Here is a 24,094-nt window from a genome sequence, read left to right on the forward strand (position 1 = left end):
ATGTTCTGTGGCCGGAAAAACCTTTAATCCTAAGTGCCTATTTAAATGAGCCGGCTTTGAGATGTGTGAAAAAAGGGGATGAAGGAAACAACGCCATGATGATACAGGATTTAGCTGGACACGGCTGGGTGGGACCGAATCAAATAACAGGAAGTGAAGGAATCAAACTTACAAACTTCCTCTTTAGCTTTCCCTTCCCACGGTTCTGTTTGCCCTCGACCGCAGTCACTGCGCCAAAGTCGGAGCCCATGTCTAGGTGCTCATCGGCTGACATGCTCTTGCGCAGGTAAGCAGCCCGCGCCCGGAAATGGGAGAACGGCGACTGGGAGCGTGGACGGGCCTCGGTGCAGCCGCTAGTCTCATTGTCACCTTCCATGTCATCCTCCAAACGCCAAAGCTCCCCTGGATGAAAACAAAAAGACAAATTGAAAGACAAATTGTCTTTAATTTGTCTTAACTGAAGACAAATAAAGACATCACAGTGGCATTACATGAAGGCAACAATAAGAAGAAAGGAGAAGAAGGGAGAAAAAAGACAGGAGAATAAATGAGAGCAGGACCGACTGGACCGTGCGCAATTACTGGAAACTCACTCTACAAATTCTGAGCTATCATCCCTGATTGCTTCCATAAAACATTTCCAGAAAGTAATTTAGCTTCCTTTATAGGTAAAATACTTTATAACCGCAGCATTATTCTCACCATGCCTCCTGAACAGCGTGATTATGATTTCATATGCTGGACAGAGAGGGCGTTTTTCTCCAAAGCGCTGACATGATGTCTGAGTTCTCACAGTCACACCACAGAGATGGATGAGTGCTGTCAGAAACTGCCTCAGCTCCACTAATCAGAGACAACTTCCATCGCTCTGCATTTGACGGACGTCAGACGTCTTGTCGCATCCCGTCTGCGGCATCTGACCAACGGCATTCAAAAAAAACACGCAGCCATATGCTGAGTAAGCAAAATCAGCCGTCTTCATCAAGGTATTAACAACGACAGCAGTGAAACGTGCTCATGATTCAAATATCATCTCAAATTATAGTAGGAAAATGAGCACACAGTGTACTTCCCAGCCCCCAATGAATCACTGTATAAGGTTAAGAAGGTCAAAGTCGCAGACATTTCTCTGCTGTAAATACTTTTATTAAAACATCAGATAATTGAGTGCAGTCAGGACCACTGGAGTCAAAACCAGAAAAATATATAAAAACTGGTATTTATATGTTTTTCAGTCTATTTGGCTGTAATGCATTTATATGGCTCTGTTCTGGAGAGCCTCCCCGCTCTTCCAAGTGCACCTCTCCTCACATCCATGTGCATATGTGGAAAGCTGGAAAGGTGCAGAGAGCAGCAACAAGAGCCCATCAGAGAACCAAACAGGTATTAATGACGACAGACATGACAGAGCAGAGAGGCTGCAGTGCAAAAACTCCCTTTTTCAGACAGGAGCATTCCTAAATCTGTTTATGTGATATCGTTACCTCATATTACACCATTTCACTCTTTAGTTGGGTCTCTTTAATGCAAATTTTAGTGATTTTCTTTACTGCAGGATTGTGTCGTATGATTGCATTTGGTTTTTACTGTTTCTTTTATTATTTATGTGGATAATTTCTTGAGAGCCTGTCTGTAAACCAAAAGTTTATCAGCAGGGACGATAAATAAAGAAATGAGAAATGAGGTGGAAAGCCACTAAAATCTTTTATATAGGCTTTCCTGTCAGGTTCATTAAGTTACAGTCCAGTATATTTATTTTAAAGAAAAATATATTAGTTATATGCATTAAATGGGCTACATTTATATTCACACTTTATTAGGTACACCTTACTAATACCAGGCTGGATCTCCTCTTGTCTTCAGAACTGCTGTCAACAAGATGCTGGAAACATCCTTTTTAATTGGCTCCTTGGGGATAAAGTGTTTTTGAATTTGAATGTCCTCAGACATGATGGCATCACACAGTTGCTGCAGATTTGTTAAATGCACTTCCACAATGGGAATCTCCTGTTCCTCCACATCCCAAAGGTGCTCAACTGGATTGAGATTTGGTGGATGTGGAGGTCATTTGAGTACAGTCAACTCAGCAGAAGTCCACACCAGGTGGTCTTCCACTGCTATACACCATCTGCTTCGAGCTTTAATGCATTGTGAATTCAGAGATGCTCTTCTGCATACCTTGGTTGTAAGTAGTAGGAATCTTTTCAGTTTCTATTGCCTACCTATAAGCTTGACAAAATCTGGTCATTCTCCCCTGACCTCTGGCACCAGTAAGGCATTTTCGAACTGCCTCTCACTGGATATTTTCTCTCTTGTGTGTTGTGTGGGAAACTCCCAGCAAATACTCAAACCAGCACCAATAACCATGCCATGTTACAAGTCACCCAAATCCGCTTTCTTCTCCGTTTAGATGACGTTTGAACCTTAACAAGTCGCCTTGACCATGTCTACATGCCAAATTGCACCGAGCTGCTTGGCTGATTAGTTATTTGCATTAATAAGCAGTTGAACTGATCCACTGAACATTTCTTATTGGTTACACAAATTTATGTAGCACTTAACTGTATAGATACAGTGGCTCCAGTGCAGTGGTTTTTACATTTGCATAACAATTGAAAGATCCCCAGTTTAATCCTGGGAGGATCAAAGAAGAGCACACTGCTTGGACACATGTGGAGATACCTGCTGTGGTGACAGCTTGTGATTAAGCGAGGAGCTGAAAAGTCATTTTTGTGTTATTTATTTATTTTTATTTTTTGGTACACACATAGCTCTTTTTCCCCTCACGCCCTGGGGCTCAAACCTCTGGAGGCACCCCGCTCTACCTCCCGAGCCACAGCTGCTGTGATTCATTATTCATTATATCCATTATTAAAAGAGTAAAACTGCAGCTCTTTTGGCAGTGAGTGTTTTGTGTGAGCTTATGAATGATCTCCAGAGTGTGAAATATAACCTGTGTATCAGTTCCACAGTCTGAGCCGCAGCCAAAGCCGGGCCAAATAATAAAAGCAACAAAATGACTGAGCCTGATCCCTAATACAGGATGTTGCTTAAATCCACAAACCGAATGCAGCTGGATTATTAAACAACTTGGATTTTTAGAAAAAAGTTGTCTGCATACCGAGACATAAACAGAGGTAGAGAGAGAAAGAAAGAGGGAGGCAGCATCATGGTCGATGACAGTGGTCGCTAGGCAACAAGCAGCCACGTGAGACCAAACTCTCTCTCAATTTGATATTTTCAGCAGAGCAGGAGCCGTGGAAGAAAAAAAATAGGCAGAGAGACAGACACCAACACGCCATCAGACCCAGATAATTAGTCTAGATGTAAAAGGACATAAGATGGAAGCACTTGGACTAAATCAACCAATCACTGACAGAGAGCTGAGTTATTAGACGTAGTAAAGGGGAAGATTTATCAGATCAGAGCAGCGAGGGCTCGGGATTCACTCGATGCTACTCGGCCAAAGTGGGTTAGTGATGACATTCACATAGTTCAAACTGCAGCCAAAATAGGACAGAGAAATGTAACGAGAGGGAGGAAAAGGGAAGCAGGGATACTGGAAGTCTCTTTCAGAGACAATGGATTCACTTCTGCCATGTTCACTTTATTCACTTTAGTCATGAATTTTAACAAATAAGCTCTCTTATTGTATTAAATGTAGTTTATTACTGAACCTAAACATCTAAGTAACTTTAATGCATTTATTAAAAAAAAAACACTTTCATACCACCATAGATGGAAGTGGCGATATTATTCTTTTTTAAAGTTCCAGATTTGTATTCTTAGAGTAGCTTTTACATGATTCACAGATCGAAATAATCCTCACACAGGCCCTCAGTTCACTCTTTCTGAAACAGGACATTTATTCTCCGTCACTTTTCCTATTACGCTACGCTCCATAAAAGGCAATGCTACCAGTGTAGGAAAACCTTAACTCTCTATATATTAAGTCTCCTTCATTTTAATAGTTCACTTATAATATAAATAGTAAAAAACATCAGTAGGTTAAAGCAGACCAGACTGCAAGCAGACCAGCAATGAACTGAAGAAACACCTGTGAGTTAAAGCTCAGGGCACAGCCGAGCAGTCTCACACAGGAGCTGGTGTTAACTAAAGTTGTCGCCTCGCTTTAGTCATCCGCAAAGTGTGCAGATCAGCTGCGTCCTCAGTGAACTAGAAAAGAGAGCACTGGCATGAGTTGTTTTTTTTGGGTTTTTTTACAGTATTTTGATGTGAATTATTTTGAACACAATGTGAATTTCTCATTTTTAATAATCACGGTCAAATCCAGTTTATTGTGACAACACCAGTTTCTTGTATGTAGAAGGTTTTTACAGATGGGTGGGTCTGCCGTACTCGCAACTAAGGCTATGACCATAATAATCATATCAGTTCTTAATGACATCACACAGAGCCAAAAGTAGAAAACAGCCGTCCGATTATTTTAGTATATTCACCTATGGTATCAATTAGAAACTCCTACATTGGCTCGTTCTTGAGTTATCCCATTAAGTTGCAATATATTTGACCTCTCAGGGCCACCGTAGAATAGTCTGTCCTCAACGAAGTGGCGCACAGGAGGTGAGAAGCATGGAAATGCTGATGTTATCACTGACAGAACCTTGTTCAGTATTTTCTTCTACACCATAACAAATATCATTCGCACAGCTTTCTATGAAATATCATGATATCATTTTGAGCCTACATCTCAAATAGTAGGTCCACCTTAACATAAATCAACCTCAGAAAGGTTTACTTTCAGGTTGCTTGATCTTATTATTTATAATTTTCTGTACACATGTATCATGTGAGGTCCCATTCACATTGATTGAAATTTGTACCAGCACTGACTGCAGAGCCGGGAGACAGCGAAAGAAGACAGAAGCCAATCAAGAAAGAGGGGAGGCAAAATAAAGCCCTTGCTGTATCAGCATCTCGTCCCCTCTAAGCCCTCTCACGCACTCTGAAATGCGCCGCTCCACAATGACCTTCACGGTGAAGAGAACGAAAATATCAGATATCTTCTGGATGAGATTTTTTTTTCATTACAATGTGAGCAGCTGTTTTAGCTCATTTCAAAGTTTTTACCGCCTATGTTGCTGCCTGCGTCTCTGCCAATCCAGTGGGACTGAGTGACTTCAAGAGGAACCTATTTTTTTCTTATTTTATTTAGGTCTTCCTCTCTGATGCTGGCTGCGTCTTTTTTGGAGTTACATACTTCTTGCAGTTTCAGGATGAGCTCCTGTGCAGATTTCTCTTGTATTAAACATCACAAGTGAGAATGATAACGTGGTATTTTCCACCTTAATCCAACATTTGAAATGTGCCAAAAGTCATCTCTTCTCTCAGAGCTCCATGCTGTCAAGCTGAGTGACATCAGTCAGCAGTGATAGTGAAAGTGTATGTCTATCAATACGTGTGAATGAGGAGACAAGCGTTAGGATGTCTAGCTCGATGTCTAGCCTTGATCTTTAGCTTTGAGCTCTGGTTTGATGGTGCTTGGCTTGTTCAGGGTTGAAGGGAAGATTAGTTTCCAAATCAGGCACTTTGAAAAAGTATCTGAGCTGCTTGAAGAAATTAGAAATGCACTGCCTAAATAGCACAAGCACAGATTTCATGAGAAATGATTTAAATTGGCCATAATGTTTAGTTTTTGTCTTAACAGATAATCAAAGGTTTGCATTAATTCACTCGCATTAAATCGAAATTTCCCTGATTCATTTCTCTCCTGCCTTCAGTTTCAGGTGTCTGCTATTGTGGTGTTTCTATAGAAGAGCTCTTTTTGATCTATACAAATCAAAGCCCAACTGTGAAGGGCTTTCTTTCACATAAAAATTCCTGCCACCTATAAATGTTTTCATCCTCAAAAAAAGCCCTCATTTGTCTTTAAGATGAAAGCCTTCGCTGTCAGCGGGCTTACACCGTCAGAATTCTCCATGACAGTTTCCCCTCTCCTGGGAGGGAGCAGCGTTTGATTCCTACACAAGAGGAGGAGAGAAGAGAGAAAACAGTGAAAAGATATACACTGTTTTCTCTTGTACATGCAGCTGCTGAGACAGATGGCTGCTGGGCGCTCTCAGCCAAGTGAAGCATAAGACAGGATATCACAGAACCAATGCAGGTGTGGGCATTTGAACAGAAATAAGAAGACTTTAGCTTAAGCTTTTACTGCCCTTTAAACTCTTGTATCGCCGCCACAAGATCATTTTCAAATAACTAACCCTTTGAGTTGCGCTCAGGCCAGAGACTGCCGTTTCATGGTGAAAAATGAAAGACAGAGCAAAGTTCACCAAGAAAAAAAGAGCACTTCTAGGTTAAACCCAAGTGGCAAATTTCATACAGGGTGCCTTTACACTTGCTCAGTATCTGCAAGCTGCTTTGCAACCCACCTCTGCCACACTTCCTCCTTTTCATGCTGTTTCTTACTTTATCCATGCCAAGTATGTTTTGAGCAGGGGTCTTGCTGCTGCTGCTTTCCTCACCTCCATCTTTCCATAGATACACCATAGACAGGTGGAGAGGTCCTACCACAGGGTCAATTTTCCCTCAAATTACTGCAGATTGAAATTATAATCACCTTTTTCAAACAAAAGTGGTCATGGCCTGACCACAAAGTGGTTAATTGCATCACTTTGATTCTAACAAGTCGCTTGATATTGTTTCTCCAAACTCTGTTAGCTGAAAAAAAAATAAGCTAGCTGTGTGGTGCTAGCTTCCATTCTGTCTTTACCTGCAGGTGGCAAAGTGCAGGCCTTTGAGTGGCTGGTGGCAACTGGAGGATTCTTCATGCGCGGAGGACTCCCGCCAATGAGATCAGAGTGGTGGACCCTGGAGACCGTTGGAGACTGGGGGATGCTGGGGAGGGTACGCGACTTAGCCAGTATGGGTCTCTGTAGCTTCCTTTCCAGCGACCTGCATAGACAGCATAAATGGTCAATTACACGGATCGTTACAATACCACAGCCAAATCCAACATCAGCACTAACACTGACTCAGGCACATACTGGTAGACAAATACAACTTACTGTTAATGAGCAACGAAAGCATCTTTGCCAATCAATAGCTAAATTGCTTCCACCTCAGTATAATCAACCCGAAGGTCATTTGGAACACTAGAACAGTAGATCGATAGTGGACTGAACACTGTCCAATGGGACGCAAATCAATGGCTACAATCACAAGATCGGCTTAACAAATTGGTGACAAGCACACATCCAGGCTTACTTGTGTCTTTTTTATGTTAATATTTTCTCACAGGAGACTGCGTTCCTTGTGCTCTCACAGCCGTGCTGCGTTAGACTGCAACAGATGACTGATATTACATACAAATCCTCTCTGAAACATTTGTGTCTCATTTATAATAGAGACTAAGAATCTGAAAACAACAAACTCGGTACTGACTCAGTGCATTGAGTCCACCTCCAACGCCACTTCCGATCAGATTGATGTGCTGAGATTTAATGAAACGTGGCCGGCATAGCAGACATCAGCCTGGTGGAGCTGGAAGACATCTGACCTCCAGACTTTAGCGTGACAAGCCTGGGTACTAAACACATGATCCCCAGCTGAAAATGAGTTGAAGACATGCAAGCTGAATTCTCAGAGGCTGATTTTTCCTGAAAGCTTCAGGGGAAAGTTTTTATCTGTGATTAAATGTGTGTTTTGTTTTAATATATACACAAATGTATATATATATTATCTCATATCATATAATATGAGATAACTGTTTCATTTTGAGCATTTTGAAGATGAAACAAGACAACCACTTGCAGATTTGGACAACAAAACAAGCTGTTAAATTTCATAAGCCGGCATAATGGTGTGTCATTACACCAGCATATGCCTTAGAGAGCAAGTGTGCCTGCATGCAAATTTCAAACCTCTCTGTCTTTTTGGGTGTTTTTCATTTTTCCTCTCTCATTTGCCGTCTAGTCCTGTTTGTTTCATTGTGATTTGTCAGCCCTGCAACCCAGATTACGTTCCAAAAACTAACAACAGTTCCACATTTTATTATGTGGAACTGTTGTTGACAATTAGAATTGCAGTTTTGCAATTATTTATAAGGTCTGAGGCAGAAATTAACTTTACTAATTTGCTGGGAAATAAACACGAGAGTTAAATGTTGCAGTACTGTGCAAAAGTCTCGAGTGACTCCTCATCCTTTTGTATTTTGCTCCCAAAGAGCCAGACTTTTATTGTCATTGTTTAAGAGTTCTTGAGCCATAGTTCTCCAGGCCTTGTACCTGACCATTTTCAGAGGAATCTATTTTTGTTTGCTAATACTTGCCTATGAATAATTCAAACATTAATAAGGCACCTAACTCAAGGGCTGAGCCAATGTTGTGTCTACACATAACAGACACCTTGGCAAAAAAAACAAAAAAACATTTAAAAATATATCTTCAGGCACTTTGTTACTAGCAGCCTGTGCAAAAACACATTATTTATTCCCATTCTTTAGTTGAATCTATGAAAAGATATGAAAAGAAAAGTCACAGTTTGGCAGGTATTAAATATTTTTGCACCAACAAGGATATCAAATTGCCATATTTCAGTATGCTGCGCACTGTGTCCTCAAAACAACTGAAGAAACCGAAACCATGCAATACCATCTGAAAAGCATCTGATTCACAAAAACTTTTTTCAGCATGGCAGCAATCCAAAACACACTGACAATACAATAAAAGCATATCTGCTTAGAAAAACACAATGCAAAACAATCAGTCACGGCCTCCCCAGACCCCAAACTCATCATTATTGAAGAAGAGCTTGCAATGTCCTTCCTGAAGACTACTTAAAGAGATGACAAGAAAGCTTTCCTAATAGGGTTCAGTGTTTAGAAATGAAGGTGGTCATACCAAATATCGACTCTCAAGCTCAACAGAATTGTACAAACTCTGTGTTTGGCTTATATACACTCTGTATGTTTGCACTTTTTAGTGAATCGCTGCACCTATTTCTCATCTCCACAGTAAAATCTAAAGAAATGAAGAGTGACTTTTGCAGATGACTGCAGATCATTTACTAAGCATGAATGATGACTCGACCGTCTTGAGTTCTTGGCAGGCAACCTTACGGTGATTACAGGACTGCCCATATGAGCTAATGTAAACATCTTGTTTGTAAGTGTTCCCATTCAAAAGATTCAAAAACATGTACTCTACAGATAAATCTGCCTGTTACCACCAGAGCAGGTAGAGTAAGGTAAGAGCTCTTAAAGGGCTGGAAAAAGCAGAGGCTTGTGCAGCATGTACGCATTAATCACAGTCTAGATTCATTCAGCAGACATCAACCAAGGCCTCAATAAACTAAATAGGTTGAGTGAACCACACAATAAAAACGAGAATGAAATTCTGTATTCTGTATAACAAAATTCTATAACCTCTTCAAATGTTTCAGAGAAGCTCACAGCCACTGATTCAAATCATATACCATCTTATTCCATTAAATTTATGTTGTCTCCACTGTGCTGCTGTTTATGTCGTGCTGTTTTTCTGCTTCATGGGACATTTATTTTTATGTATCTGTCATGGTCCTGGGTCATTTTGACCCAGTGTTCTTAGTTTTTCTGTAGTTTTGTATTTTGTTTCTTATGTCCATTGGATTGTTTGGTTTGGTATTTGGATTCCCCCTGTGTCCATGTTTTTATTGTGGTGTTTGCTCTGGTACCGTGTTCCCATCCTATGTGTTCTGTGTTCTCCTCATCCCCTCGTATTCATCCTTCTTCTCTGCCTCTCTCTCTGCCTCTCTCTCTCCGTGCTCATCTCTGTGTACTGTGTTGTGTTTAAGGTCCACATCTTGGTGTCAGTATCGTCAGTTTCGTGTCCTCCCTGCTCGGCCATGAGTAATTGTCTTCAGCTGTGTTCCCCGTGTGTTCCCACTTCCCTCGTTACCTTCTGTGTATTTATGTCAGAGTGTCCCTTTGTTCTGTGTTGCGTCGTCCCTCTAGGTTGTGTGCATTTTCCGTGTCTTCCCAGCGCCTCAGCTTTTAGATGCTCCCAGTATAGTTTTGTATGACTTCTTATGTTCCTGTTAATAAAGACCGGCCTTTGAGTTCATCCCCGTGTGTCTAGAGCCGTGCATTTGGGTCCTCTCTTGCCTTCACACAGCCGCCGCATGACAGAACGACGCAACCACGAAATGGACCCAGCAGGCTCCGCCCGTGAGGGAGATATTCTCCGTGTACAGAGTCTGGTGCAACGAATAACCCACGCCTCGGACTCACGGACAATTTCCGTCGGACTTAACGCCATAAAGGCAATAATCGAGGGAAACCCTTTCCTTCAGCAGCTCACCTGCTATGAAGGCTTTATCGACGAATTGAGCCGAGCTAAGGAGGCATTACAAGCCCGTGAGCTGGCAGACAGTGTCCGTTCCCGGGATTCCACGCCACAGCGACTGCAGACGGAGATCTCCGCCCATCAGCCGCCGCAGCAGCAGCAAACTAAGCTCGCCGCGACGGTACCGCAGCAGCAGACGGGGCTCTCGGTGTCGCAACAGCAGCTGCTAAAACGAGAGGGTTTTTTGGCGCCGCTGCCGCAGAGCCCTTCTCCATCCCCTCTCAGCTCTGACCGTCGCTCTCCCGCTGCTCTCCTAGCAGCGATGTGGTCGGATGATGAAGAGGAGACCGTCACCCCCGCATCATCACCGGTTTCCCCCGTCACCCCCGTTCCCTCATTAAGGAGGAGACGCCGTCGCCGGTCCTCTCCTCAGTCGGATTCCGGGACTACTGGGCAGCCGGCTGGGGTGAGTGACAAAGACACTTTCTCTGTTCACTCTGAGGCTAGTTCTCACTACTCTGAATGCAGGAATGCAAACTCTGTGACTCTTGCCGTAGACGCTAAAGGCTCACGGTCTGTAAACGTTGAATCTGAACCCGAACTTCTTATGAACCATTGTACTGCCCGGAGGGTCAACTCAGAGACAGTTTCTCCTACGTTTGGACTCATATTCGAGAAAGACCATCCTTCGCTAGTGTTTCCTAGGTCTAAAAACTCGAAGTCAGCATTTCCTGAGTTAGAGACACCTGTTTCTGTGCCCTTTACCTGTGTGTCTGCTGAGGATGATTGTTTTGCAGTTAAGCTCACCCCTGGGGCTTTACTACCTGCCCCCTTAGATGGTAAAACAGTAAAATCCAAGACTGTAAATGTTCCTGTGATAGCTCGACCCCAGCTCGTTGCTTCTGAGCCATCACCCCCGGGGATTGTCCATTCTGACGTATGTACTGATTCAAATGTTCTTGAGTCAGGGGGCTCTACACCCACCACTGTTTACCCTAGGTTTACTGCTTCCGGCGATCCGGTGGTAAAAGACTTTGTTTCATCTGCCTCTCCGGTGCACAGACCTATGTTTACATCGGCTATTAACCCCTCCTCTGTCAGTATAAGTACGGTTAGCTCCGAAGAAAGAAGCTCTAAGACTGTTGGTGCATCAGCTGATCACATTTCTCTAGAGTCTGTACACACTGAAGGTGATGCATTAGTGCCTGTAAGCTACAGCTTTAGTACACTTAACGCTACGAAGTCAGAGCGCTGTTCCTCATCCGCTCACTCAGGGCAGGGAATCGATCTCTTGCAGACTGTTCTTTCTAGGCCCGCCTCCCAGGCCCCTTGTGTTCTAGGGATAGCTGCGGCCCAGCACTCACCTGCACCTGTCTCAATTCCCCAGGTGAGGGGGGCTGGCGCCCAGCTGGTCCCTGTTCCGGTTTCCGGGTCAACTGAGGCTCTGCTGGTCCCTGCACCCGTATCGGCTCCTCGCCCAGTCCCTGCCGAAATCTGTGCCAACCGCTGAGGTGGGGCCCGCCAGGACCCAGCCAGTCTCTGCACCTGTACCTACTCCTCAGGTGGGAGCGACTGGTGTCCAGCAGGTGCCTGCACCTTTCAACTGCGTTGTAGGCCCAGGGGAACTGACACTGCCACCTGTCCTACATCCGCTCCCACACCCATCATTGCACTCAGCTGCACAGGATGCCCCTCAGTCAGTCATTCAACCCATAACCCTGCCATTAATACACTCTGTAGCTGAGCCACTAGCCGCCCGACCCGCAGCCACTTCAGCCACTCCTCCACCCGTCACACCTCCACTACAACCATCACTGCAGTCTCTAGCGCAGTCTCCTGCAGCTCTGCTTTCCCCAGTGCAGTCTCCAGTGTCCCCAGTGCAGTCTCCAGTGTCCCCAGTGCAGCCTCCTGCAGCCCTGCTTTCCCCGGTGCAGTCTCCAGTGTCCCCAGTGCAGCCTCCTTTAGCACAGTCACCCACTCAACCACCAGCACCACAACCGTCACTACCTCTAGTTCGTTCCCCTGTGAAGTCATTAACTCCACCACCTACTGCACTCTCACCACCACCGTTACTACAGACATCAGTTCAGTCCCCTGTGCAGTCATTTACTTCTCCACCGTTAGCAGCTCAGGTCCCCGTGTGTCCAGCAGCTCAGGTCCCCGTGTGTCCAGCAGCTCAGGTCCCCGTGTGTCCAGCGGCTCAGCTCGCACCTGAACCTTTGGCCCAGTTCCCCGTAGCAGTGCAGTTTTCTAGCCAGCTTAACGTTGAGCCCGGGGTCCCAATTCTCTCTGGCTCTACATCGGCTCCTGCTGGAAGCTCGGATGAGCTCATCCAGCACTCCGCGGCTCCCGTGCCGCCATCTACCTCGTCCGCTGGGGGTTCCAGTGAGCCCAGCCAGCACCTCCTCGTCTCCGCTGGAGGGTCCGAGGGGCCCGTTCAGCCTCCTGTCTCCGCTGGAGGGTCCGAGGAGCCCGTTCAGCCACCTGTCTCCGCTGGAGGGCCCGAGGAGCCCGTTCAGCCTTCTGCCACGTCAGCTGGAGGGCCCGAGGAGCCCGTTCAGCCTTCTGCCACGTCAGCTGGAGGGCCCGAGGAGCCTGTTCAGCCTTCTGCCTCTGCTACGCCTGGCCCAGCCTCAGAGTCCTCGTCCCCGTCTGGCCCAGCCTCAGAGTCCTCGTCCCCGTCTGGCCCAGCCTCAGAGTCCTCGTCCCCGTCTGGCCCGGCCTCAGAGTCCTCGTCCCCGTCTGGCCCGGCCTCAGCCTCTGCAGCTCCGCCTGGTCCGGCCTCAGCCTCTGCAGCTCCGCCTGGTCCGGCCTCAGCCTCTGCAACCTCGTCTGGTCCGGCCTCCGAGTCTTCGTCCTCGTCTGGTCCAGCCTCCGAGTCTTCGTCCTCGTCTGGTCCAGCCTCAGACTGTGCTTCGCCTGGTCCGGCCCCCGCATCGCCACCGTCTGGTCCTGCCTCGTCTGGTCCTGCCTCGTCTGGTCCTGCCTCGACTGGTCCTGTGCCCACCAGGCCATGGCCAGCACGCCTGAGACTGGAGGGCCGCCGCTGCCTTCCGCGCGGTCGGCCCCCTGAACTGCTCCGTCGTCTCCTTCGCCGCCGCCGCCGCTGCCTTCCGCGCGGTCGGCCCCCTGAACTGCTCCGTCGTCTCCTTCGCCATCGCCGCTGCCTTCCGCACGGCCGGCCTCCGGACCAGCTCTGTCACCTGTGCCACCCACCTGGTCGGCCCCCCGACCGTGTGACCCGTGAACTCTTGTGCCTGTGGTCTCTGGGTCGGCCCCCTGAACTTTATTTGACCTTTGGTCTTGTGCTCCTGTGTTTTCTGTTGTTCGTTTTTGTTTTTTGTTCCGAGCCCTCCGTCCTAGGCCCCCGCCGCCCGCCCTGGGTCGTTTTCTGTTTGGTTTTTGTTTTCCTGTGTTTTGGGCTGTCTGGAGCCAGCCCTTGAGGGGGGGGGTACTGTCATGGTCCTGGGTCATTTTGACCCAGTGTTCTTAGTTTTTCTGTAGTTTTGTATTTTGTTTCTTATGTCCATTGGATTGTTTGGTTTGGTATTTGGATTCCCCCTGTGTCCATGTTTTTATTGTGGTGTTTGCTCTGGTACTGTGTTCCCATCCTATGTGTTCTGTGTTCTCCTCATCCCCTCGTATTCATCCTTCTTCTCTGCCTCTCTCTCTGCCTCTCTCTCTCTCCGTGCTCATCTCTGTGTACTGTGTTGTGTTTAAGGTCCACATCTTGGTGTCAGTATCGTCAGTTTCGTGTCCTCCCTGCTCGGCCATGAGTAATTGTCTTCAGCTGTGTTCCCCGTGTGTTCCCACTTCCCTCGTTACCTTCTGTGTATTTATGTCAGAGTGTCCCTTTGTTCTGTGTTGCGTCGTCCCTCTAGGTTGTGTGCATTTTCCGTGTCTTCCCAGCGCCTCAGCTTTTAGTTGCTCCCAGTATAGTTTTGTATGACTTCTTATGTTCCTGTTAATAAAGACCGGCCTTTGAGTTCATCCCCGTGTGTCTAGAGCCGTGCATTTGGGTCCTCTCTTGCCTTCACACAGCCGCCGCATGACAGAATCATAATGTGTTTCTAACTGTTATGCTCAGCAGAACAGGAGCCTGCTGTAAACCACTTTAAATTGAGACAGGCCAGTTAAACATGACTTATTTAATGTAATAAATGGAATGATTGAAGGGATAAAAACGCCTGGGCGGACTAAGTGACAAACAGAAGCATCGTGTGTACCATTTTGTGTACATTACCGAAGGATGGGCATTAACTTGTTCATCACAGAATGATTTGCCATCGGCAATCATTCACTGTGGGCTGGCTGAAGCAAATGAATCACTGTATACTCCCATTACTGTATAGTAAAGTTGCCCGTTTAATCCAATTAAACATTTCCTGTGCCGATTTGACACACAAGCAGCTGTAACTGGTAACTGTCTGCCAGGCTTCACTTCCACTAATTCGACTCTACCTCTCGACAGTGTTTGAGGGGCTGGTGCATCTTGGAGCGTTGTTATGCAATTATCAGGCAAACAACATGGTCTGCCGTGAGGTTACTTGTACTAAGAGCTTGTCCAAGAAGTCGATGTGCTCTAGTTTCAAGGAGTATTTTATTTGCATGCAATTAACAGGTATCTGTGTTCCTGACAAGCACACATACTGTCATGGTCCTGGGCCATGTTGGCCTAGTATTCTTAGTTTTTGTGTGTTTTGTATTTTGTTCCCTATTTATGCCTTGGTTCCTAGGTTATTTAGTTAAGATGTTCCTTATTTGGTTACCTCCTGTGTGCCCCTGTGTATCTGTGAGCCCTCGTCTCTCCTTGTGTTTTATTCCATGTTTTCCCCAGCCCGTTATGTCTGTGTTCTCCCCGTGCTCTCTCTCCTCCTGTCTGAACCTCCGTGTACTTCCTGTTTTACTTTGACAGTCTCTCGTCAGTATGCGTCATGTTGTGTTCACTCCTGCCCTGTCTCGTTATGGTTATCTGTGTCAGCTGTGTTCCCCATGTGTTCCCACTTCCCTCGTTAACCCTCTGTGTATTTATGTCTGCGTCTCCCTCAGTTCGGTGTCGCGTTCTCCCTCATGCTGTGTGTGATTCTCCCTGTGTTTCTTGGTGAGCTTTATATTTAGTTTTTCCCAGTTTAGTTTTGTATTACCCGTGATCTGCCTTTCCAGCAATAAAGCTGTGCTCTCTGAGCTTATTCCCCGTGTCCCCGTGAGTGTGCGTTTGGGTCCTCTCCTGCATGCCACACAGCCGAATCATGACACATACAGTCTATTGATGCAACTTGCTAACCAAGCAGATAGCTTAGAGTTAATCTCATGTCTTATCCAGTTATGTTGATTTCTTGCTCCAAAAATAACAAGATATCAGCAGCTAAAAAGCTTAAAATTATGCTTTTCCAGCTGGACCTCATAAATCAACTGGCCTCATCACTATGGATACATCCATCTTTCTGGTAAATGTATCCTTTTAAAGAACACTTTTTGAGCTGTTACATTTAATTTGACCTCAAATGCAATGCAAAAATCCCGGGTGTCAAAAAATGTCTCCTATGTGGTCCGAAACAGGGTGAAAGGCTGGTAACCGTGGCGATACAAATTCAGAAAATGAACAAATTTCATCAAATATCATCAATCTGATGTAAGCCAGACATTAAAGCCTTTCTTCTACACACAGGATCATATCTAATCCATTAAAGAGCTTGCCTTTACGAAAGAAGATTATTAGTCATTAATTAATTCATGAGGAAATCCAATGCTGCAGCTTTATTAAGAAGTGCATGCACTCAGCGGTGAATAGGAGTCTTTTTGGTACCAGCATGTTTTTACAAGCCACTTCAGTAAAACTCAAGTGTGCTGTGTTTGAGGGGGGATACTTATGTTCTCTTTTAATTCCCTTCGATCGCTGGCTCAGGATATGCGGCGTAAGCTCGGGGTTTACTCGGCGCTAGGGAGCTATCAGGTAAACCAACAGCGGGTGCAAAGTCAGCACATCTGCAGGTTTGAGAGGCAAAGCGCTGCCGGCAAGGAAACCCCCCCCCTCTGTCCCCTTCTGGCTGCCTCTGCCTCAATTTTATCCCACAACTTAGACATTCACATTACTCACACTCTCATTACACATACATATAGGATCTTGGGGGTGGGCACGATACACGGAGTCCAAAGTACCATCAGGGTGTACACCCCACCCCTGGCATCGTTGCCCACCTCTCAATTTTAAATACACGTAGACATTGAGGGCTAGCAGGAGGGACTATGCGCTTACCTGCTGCTCTCTGGCAGGTAGCTCCAAGCCCTCCTGGGTTTTAAATGCACCTTAGAACACACATGCATCAACATTACAATGAGCGGGTGGAGGGAGGTTCGGAGTCTTCTCTCACCCCCGTTCTCTGCGACCTGCTGGAGCAGGGGGGCTAGGAGGAGGAGGAGTTGACCGTCCGACTGCGGTCTGGAGTGTGGAGCCTTCCTGCTGCTGCGGAGTCGGGGCGGTCTGCCTCCCCCCACCGCAGGGAAAAGGGAAACACCACCTGGGTCTGGGTGCAGTTCCCCCCTCCAGGGGCGGGGGCACCTAGACCCGGTTTGTAGAGTACGCTTGGGGAGTGTGATCGTGTGTACAACGTCTCTTTATGTCTGTCTCCACGTTGGTTGAGTGTGGAGTAAGTGCATATGAGAGCATGAGGGTGGGAATGGATGTTTGTATCTGTGTGTGCCTGTATGTCTGTGTCTATATGTCAGGTTGGGTGTCAGGCGCCACCTCTCTGGGGACACCTCAGGCCCTCCAGGGTTTGGAGGCCTATCTCCCCCTACCACCACTTTCCCTGCCAGTGGCGGACCCCCTCAGACATCGGTGCGTTGGTGGTTCTTTGTGTCCGGGGATGGGCGTCCAGGTACACACCGGCTCACTCCTTGGCGGCCGCTTATCGGGGCCTGGAGCCTGGGGCTCGCTCGGGCCACTTCGGAGGTGGGGTGCCCCCGGCCTCTCGGCCTGGGGCTCGGTCACTCAGGCGCAGCTGGCTGCCGGCGGAGCTCACGGGCGCGTCACTGCAACTCCCCCTGGCTTCTGCTCCGCGGCTGCTGAGTGAGCCCTCATCTGGGACTCTCCTCAGCTCTTTCCGGGACAGTGGCGCAGCTGCCCCTCTGTTGGTCTTCCTTGGTCTCTTGTGTTCTGGGGGCCTCTGGATGTCTGGAGTTTTGATCTCCTCCACACCTGCTTCACGCCCTGGAGGACGGGGCTGTGGCCCCCCCACACCCTCTAGCAGATTATTACATGAAGGAACCTTTTAAAAAAAACAACAACAAGCGCGTCCATGCTCACAGGTGTACACACTGGTGATCACACCCACAAACTACACCCTTTTTGGCTCCTACCTCAAAGCACACTGTGTTCTGTTGATCTTATGTGCTGCACAATAATGTTTAACATTTAGTATTTACTGTCATATTCCCATATATCATTGTGATGTTGTTTATTCTATTACTCTTGTTCTCTTCTGCTTGCTTTCTTTTTTCTTTCTCAGCAGGTGATCCAGGTGATTGATATATGCATTTTTTTTCTCTGCCCGTTCTGTTAGTTTTTGTCTTTTGCCCTTCTCCCCCGTCCCTCTTCTCAGCTGTTTCTCTTTCCCTCTTTCTTTCTCCCCTTCTTTCCCCCAGTCAAGTCTGTCCCGTATTCAGTAAGTGAAAATAAAATAAACAATAAAAGGTGAATCAAATGGACCATTACGGCAAGGCTGGGATGGTCAGTTTGGTAAAGTAAATCCGTTGGGCATCTTTCTTTGCCTTTAGACAACAATTCTGATGGCAAAAGAGCCAAACGGGACAGGCCAAAAAAAAAAAAAAAAAAAAAAAAAAGGAAACCGAGAGCTAAAAGAAAACACGGGTGGTGAATTTGTGAATGTTTGACACTGACAAACCGCGTGGTGTGTAATACTTTAACGCTGACTACGGTATATACATGTGTGCAGGACTTACACAAATAGAAACTTTGATAGTAATGCAAACTGAAAGCTCTCTTACTCCTCGGCAATCCATACTGACTTGCATGAAAAAGCATCTGCCCGAGGTGCGCGCACACACATCTCTTCTCAGTGAGCATAAGATGAAATAACTCAGAGTCCACGGGTAAACAAACGCACACACATACAACTGCACTGACACACACGTGCGCAAACACAGTTGTTGGCCTCCCACCAGCACATCATGATGATAACACACTGTGCTGAACAGCCGGCCCAGGCCACTCTGACAATTTGGGCTTCACTCATCCAACAAACCTGTTGCTTAGCGACTCTGACTACAAACGGGGGAGACGAGAGATCGCCGGAGAGGCTTATTCTTGCTTCCCAGCAGCAATTTATACTTTCATAAAAACAGCGTCTCGCCCAGGGTTGCGAGCATCAAGTGCACCACGTTTTGTGGGGTGTTTCTTTTTTCTTTTTTTTTGTCACCGAATTTATTATCGCTTATATTTTAGTCGAGCTTTCTTTGGCAGTGTACATTTGTGCGAGCGCTCTGAGTGAAATAAAATGACACTACAACAAATGGGTGACATTTTTTTTCTTAGAAATAACAGAAGAATGCATGAAGAAGAACATTAATTAAAGATGTGGAGGGGCTCACGAGGAAAAAAGGTCACCATGCAGAGAGATCTTGACCAGGAGTCAAACTTCTGACCTTATGATTGAAAAGCAATGTTTTTATGTGGTGTGGGTGGTTTGTGGGCTACAATGTTACTCCTGGATTGGCATCATCAAGCCTTAACAATTAAACTGATTTTGCAACAGTGTTTGAGAAAGACAGGGACTTGTGGTGAATTTGTGGTTCTGTGGATGTGTCCTTCAGTGTTGGAATTGGTATTGGTCTACAGAGAGCTTAGCATGCGTGCAACCTACACACATGTGCGTTGAACTTTGGTTGAAAAGTGGTCCGGAACAGGAAAGTGGGAGAAGCACAGACGGTGGCTACAGAGGACAGTTTTCATTGTTTTTAGCATTCGGCTTCACTTCAGCTCTCTGTGTGTTAAAAGTGTGTGCAGCGCAACAGCACAAGAAGTTGAAGGACATTGCACCCTTAGCTTCGATGTCCTTCTGAATCGATCATGAGTTAAACCTGCCCTAAAGTACACCTTGCATTTTGAATCTAATGAAGCAGTAATATACAAAATGAGCATCACGTTTTATTCCATAGGATAAGAAACTAACACATGAGACCCCACGCTTATGGATAAAGTGTTTCATGAGGTCATAAATCAGGTGATAAGTTGGATCCTTTTCTCACAGATTTATATACAAACAGACTTCATTATGCAACAAGAGGAGCCGCCACCTGCTGGCGATTAGAGCAAGTGCAGGTTCAAGGCACTTCAGCATCGAGGCGTGTAAGCTCTGTCTACTTTTTATAGCCATCCTCTGGTAAAAACAGAATCACGTGTTTGAGTGGTGTTGTGTTTTAAGCACTCACCCGGTTTGTTTTCCTTGTTTTTTTGGGGGTGGAAGGAGCACTTCTCTATATCTTTGAACGCTTGACTTAACATGAAAAGACTGCAAAAAAAGCCTCTGTTCTCTGTCTCAGTGCAGACTAAAATTAGATTTGTTTCTACAAGAACACATTCTGGTACAACAGAAGCACAGCAATTTGTATTAGTGACCTATATTAATTCCAAAAGTAGCACGTGCAGTGCCTTCAGTCCTTTTTGGTAATCTGATGTGAAACTGTTGAAGTATTTTTCCATTGAATGCTATGTAAGGGTTCTTCCAGCCTCAGAATGGGTCTCTGGGAGTAAATACACACAGCAGTAAGTCTGATCACCACATGCGCAAAGGCATTTAACAGAAAACGGTGTTTGATTAAAACAAATGTACACTATGCTTAGGTAGATGAAGCGCTAGCTAATAAAAGACATTGAAGGATGGGTTATGAAGACTTTTGAAGAAACATCCTATGCTGGGGATAGAGATGGGGGTTGGCTGTGCTGGTGAATGTAGCTGCGTAGAAAGAACTATCTATGGTGCTGAACTGACTTAAAGCACACTCGCAGAGCACAGCAAGTGCACATCCTCATACTTGTTTACACACGTGCCCACGTTTTCATGCTCCGAACTTCAGTTCCAAACTTTTGCTCTTCTTGTCTTCACATGCTTTCATGAATTTGTCTTCTTAACAATTTTATAGATTTTCGAAAGATTGTAATCCACAGAAATCACAGACCTGTGATGTAAGTGTAATATTTATTTTATTGTTGAGTTTAAATGTAACTAATTGAGAAGAAATTGGTCAAAAAGAAATAAGAGCAGATTAAGTGACAAGCGGGAGAAAAGGCTATTCTACATTACGTAAAGATGGACATTAACTTGTTCATTACAGACTGACTCACCATTACCCATCATTCACTGTGGACTGACCTTCTTGTCACTATACATTATGCTAATGGTTGTACCTGAGAGGGGCCATGCAGCAGTAAAAGACGACTGAAAATACAGCATGTCTCATGTAGTAAGGAAATTTTGCAGTTAAAGCCTTTAGCACTTTGAAATCATGCTTTTCTTACAAGGGATGTAATCAGAACCAGTACTTCTGATATCTTTAAATACCAAAATTCATTGTTTTTTGTGATTGTGCTGTTTTGTAGTTTTTCCTGTACATACTGAGCCTGCAGATCTTCCCGGACTGACAGCGGCAGTATTGTAGTCTTGTCTAGTCAAGTCTCCATTGGCTAACATATTTAGAATCGCCAACGTTGCATAAATTCTTAAAGCTGTGTTGACACTGGAAATTACGGGGCAACCAGCAACCACAGAAAGCAAATGACTTTCAATGACATGAAGCATCTACGGACAACGGGAAATGGGCGGGACCTGAGATAATGTTTTTTCAACTTCCAATTCCGTGTTAACTCACATAGCACAAAGCATTTCCAAGGTACCGCTGTCTGAACACATTCAGCTCCACCTAGACGTTATCACGTGCGCTTCACGTTACCGTAACTCCTCAACCATTTTGAACAAGAGAGAAAATTCAAACGGTTCCTGAAAGATGAGATTACTTCATAACTTTACAGCCAATATTTAAAAAATAAGTCCAGGTGCCATGTATGATACTTGGGTGTTAAAGGGTTAGGGAGTTTATGTTTAAGTACATAGATCACTCTTTTTTTCTTTGCTACTGTGATACTGAATTAGGTATTGAGAGTCACGTAACTCTACTGGCACTGGTAACAGCCACTGAATATCTGCATCTGTGACATGATGATTTCTAATAGTAATATGGACGACTTACGAGGGCTGTGCGACCCGCGCTCATTGTTTTAAACTAGTAAGTAGGCTGGTTTGTTGCTGGACTAGCGGACAGTCTCCATTCTGCCCGCTAGAGAGCCATTCTTGCTGTGCCTCAGGTTTCCATCACTCTCACTCTTCGCTCTCTTCACCTGCTGGGTACATCTTTTGCAGCGGCTCTGGTGTCACAATCAAGCCTTCATTATCCCCGGACATTTTGTACCCAGTACGTTCTGTAATTAGCATTTACTTCGAGTGTCTATCGCCTGTTTGAAAAGGTACATATTAGGGGTGCAACGATACACAAAATTCACGGTTCGGTTCGGTTCGATACTTTGGTGTCACGGTTCGATATTTTTTCGATACAAAAAAAATGTTCATGCCTTTTTAATTTGTCATTTATTAAAATTATAAATATATATTTTAACTCAAAAGTACAGTTTTTAAATTTAACCCTAACCCTTGTGCGCGTTTTTTATTTTGACAGCGAATGCGCACCTGCGGACCACTTATGTGCAGCCCTGGTTATTTAGCTCGTCATATTGCAGCCACAGAAATTCTTTTGTCCATGAAACCATAAAGCTGCACTTTCTTTTTGCCTTATAGTCTCATTTGTCATAACTTCTCCGTTTTGTGGTAAGCTTTTCTTTGGCTGTCACTTCTTCACCCTGACCTGTCTTATTTGGCTCAGCAGAACTAAAATATATATCCTGCTACTTTTACACACGACTCACATAAGCTCAGCGATTCTCTGCGCGATCAACCTCTCACATGTTTAAGCTTGCTGCGGGAGATTTCACTTGTCATGTTTGCATAGTAAGCTAACGATTAATAAGACGATGTCAGAGGAATTGGTGCACAAATTATCATCACTCACAGATCAGTGCTGTCATTGCAAAGTGAAAGCAAAAAAACAAGCGCAAATTCAAACGCGATTTCAATATGTCACATATTGACAGTGGCTCACCGATGCCAATGACATAATTACCCAGCTACATTTCTGAAAGAATGCAAAAGCATTGACATATATTTTTCCTACAATAGCCCGACGGGCAGGGCAGAGAGATTTTTGTAGCCCGACTGGAAAGATCGCTAGCTCCAGGACGTCGGGCTAGCGATATTGCAAGCCCTGTATCTGATTGAGGAATCACTCATCTTTGGAAAAGAGAGTTTATTACAGAGAAATGGCTCTTTCCAAAATAAAAGCTATACTATCCGCTTCTTCTGGGCTATATTCTCAGCAGCATAAGGAGAATCACGTGCTAACAGCTGTCTAAATGACTCGGCTAAAGTTAGTAGCATGCTTGTTGTTTTTGTCTTTGCACTAGGATGATGTCGGTGTAAATGTACAGTCATATTCGTTGTGTTCCCACTAGTGCTTTCAGGTTAATCTCGTTGAAATGACCTTAACGCCACAACACGGCAAATCTCCGTTAACGAGCTACCACCGATCGCCCCGTGCATGGGGCTAGACGGCCAACACGTTAACGAGCTAACTGCGCTAACACACTAGTTCACACCAATGTAATTAAGCATTGCATGGCACATCCAACATACTGTTTTACTTTAGTCCATGACTCGCTTACCTTCAGGGTCATACGTCACATGAAAACCAAAATAATTCCAAACGCCAGATCTGAATGAGGGTGGGGGAGGTCCATCTTGCAAGGAGAGCTTAACTTCTGTCTCGCTAGCTTGCCCTGCGCTCTTCCTCCTGACTATGCTGTCTGTGTTGAGCGCTCAGTGGATCTGCGCTCGACAGTGCAGCCTAGGCGGAGTAGTCGAACGCAGATTCACTGAGCGCTCAACACAGACAGCATCGTCAGAAGGAAAGTTGATAAAATAAATTACAAATGTTGTATTGTTCGATACATATGCGTACCGAACCGAAAGCACTGTATCGAACGGTTCAATATCGATACGAATATCGTTGCACCCCTAGTACATATCTCACTGAACTCTATCAATCACAAAGCTTTTCTAGACAGACAAGTACAGCATGAGCTCTTTGTTAGACAACTGTAATGCTGGAGATTACTGAGGCCAGATTTTCATTCATTCACTGAAAACAGAACATTGTTTGATAGCTGTCCCTGCTGAAGTCACCCTCTTTCTCTGCAACCATTAATAAATAATACATCAATCTCTATTTTTGGCCATTTTATTGCCCTTTCCCCCCCCCCCTCTTCCCTGCTCCTATTCATTTAAAGGCAAAAGAGACAGCTCCAACTTCAACAAAAAAAGTCTTGTAGCAACTCTGATAGCCTCAAACCCCTCTGGCTCCTCCTTTATACACGACAGTGTACCGAGAGAACAAGCATGAGAGTGGGGCAATACAGAGGGAAAGAGAATGATAAAAGAGGCCGAGCGAGAAAGACTGAAAGTAAGACTGGAAGAGATTGAGGGGCGTAGGAAGCGGGTGGCTTGTGAGAAAGAGACAGTGAGTGGGAGAGACAGAGACAAAGAGACTGTGGGGATGAGAGATACTGGATTTGTAATGGCAGGGAATGTGAGTCTTTTTTTTTTTTAAATACACCAGATGTCCACCCA

The 24,094-nt window shown here is 45.3% G+C and overlaps 1 protein-coding gene across 2 annotated transcripts in view; it reads right to left on the minus strand.

Annotated features, from left to right (window-relative positions):
- ankfn1b (ankyrin repeat and fibronectin type III domain containing 1b) overlaps positions 1–24,094 on the minus strand; it is a 160,426-nt gene that overhangs the window by 110,064 nt on the left and 26,268 nt on the right. The window contains exons 1-3 of one of the 2 annotated variants that reach the window (XM_085416214.1): positions 6,734–6,869; positions 703–916; positions 173–402 (exon numbers count right to left, since the gene is read on the minus strand). In XM_085416214.1, coding sequence (XP_085272340.1) covers positions 173–376 — 204 coding nt within the window. In that variant the 5' untranslated portion in view covers positions 377–402; positions 703–916; positions 6,734–6,869. Of the gene's footprint in view, positions 1–172; positions 403–702; positions 917–6,733; positions 6,916–24,094 lie in introns of those variants that run through there. The other variant, XM_085416213.1, reaches the window with a different exon arrangement.

The sequence above is a fragment of the Rhamphochromis longiceps genome, linkage group LG8, assembly GCF_057381845.1.
Source record: "Rhamphochromis longiceps isolate RC_006_pf linkage group LG8, R_longiceps_female_GT1.1, whole genome shotgun sequence".
Classification (NCBI taxonomy): Eukaryota; Metazoa; Chordata; class Actinopteri; order Cichliformes; family Cichlidae; genus Rhamphochromis; species Rhamphochromis longiceps.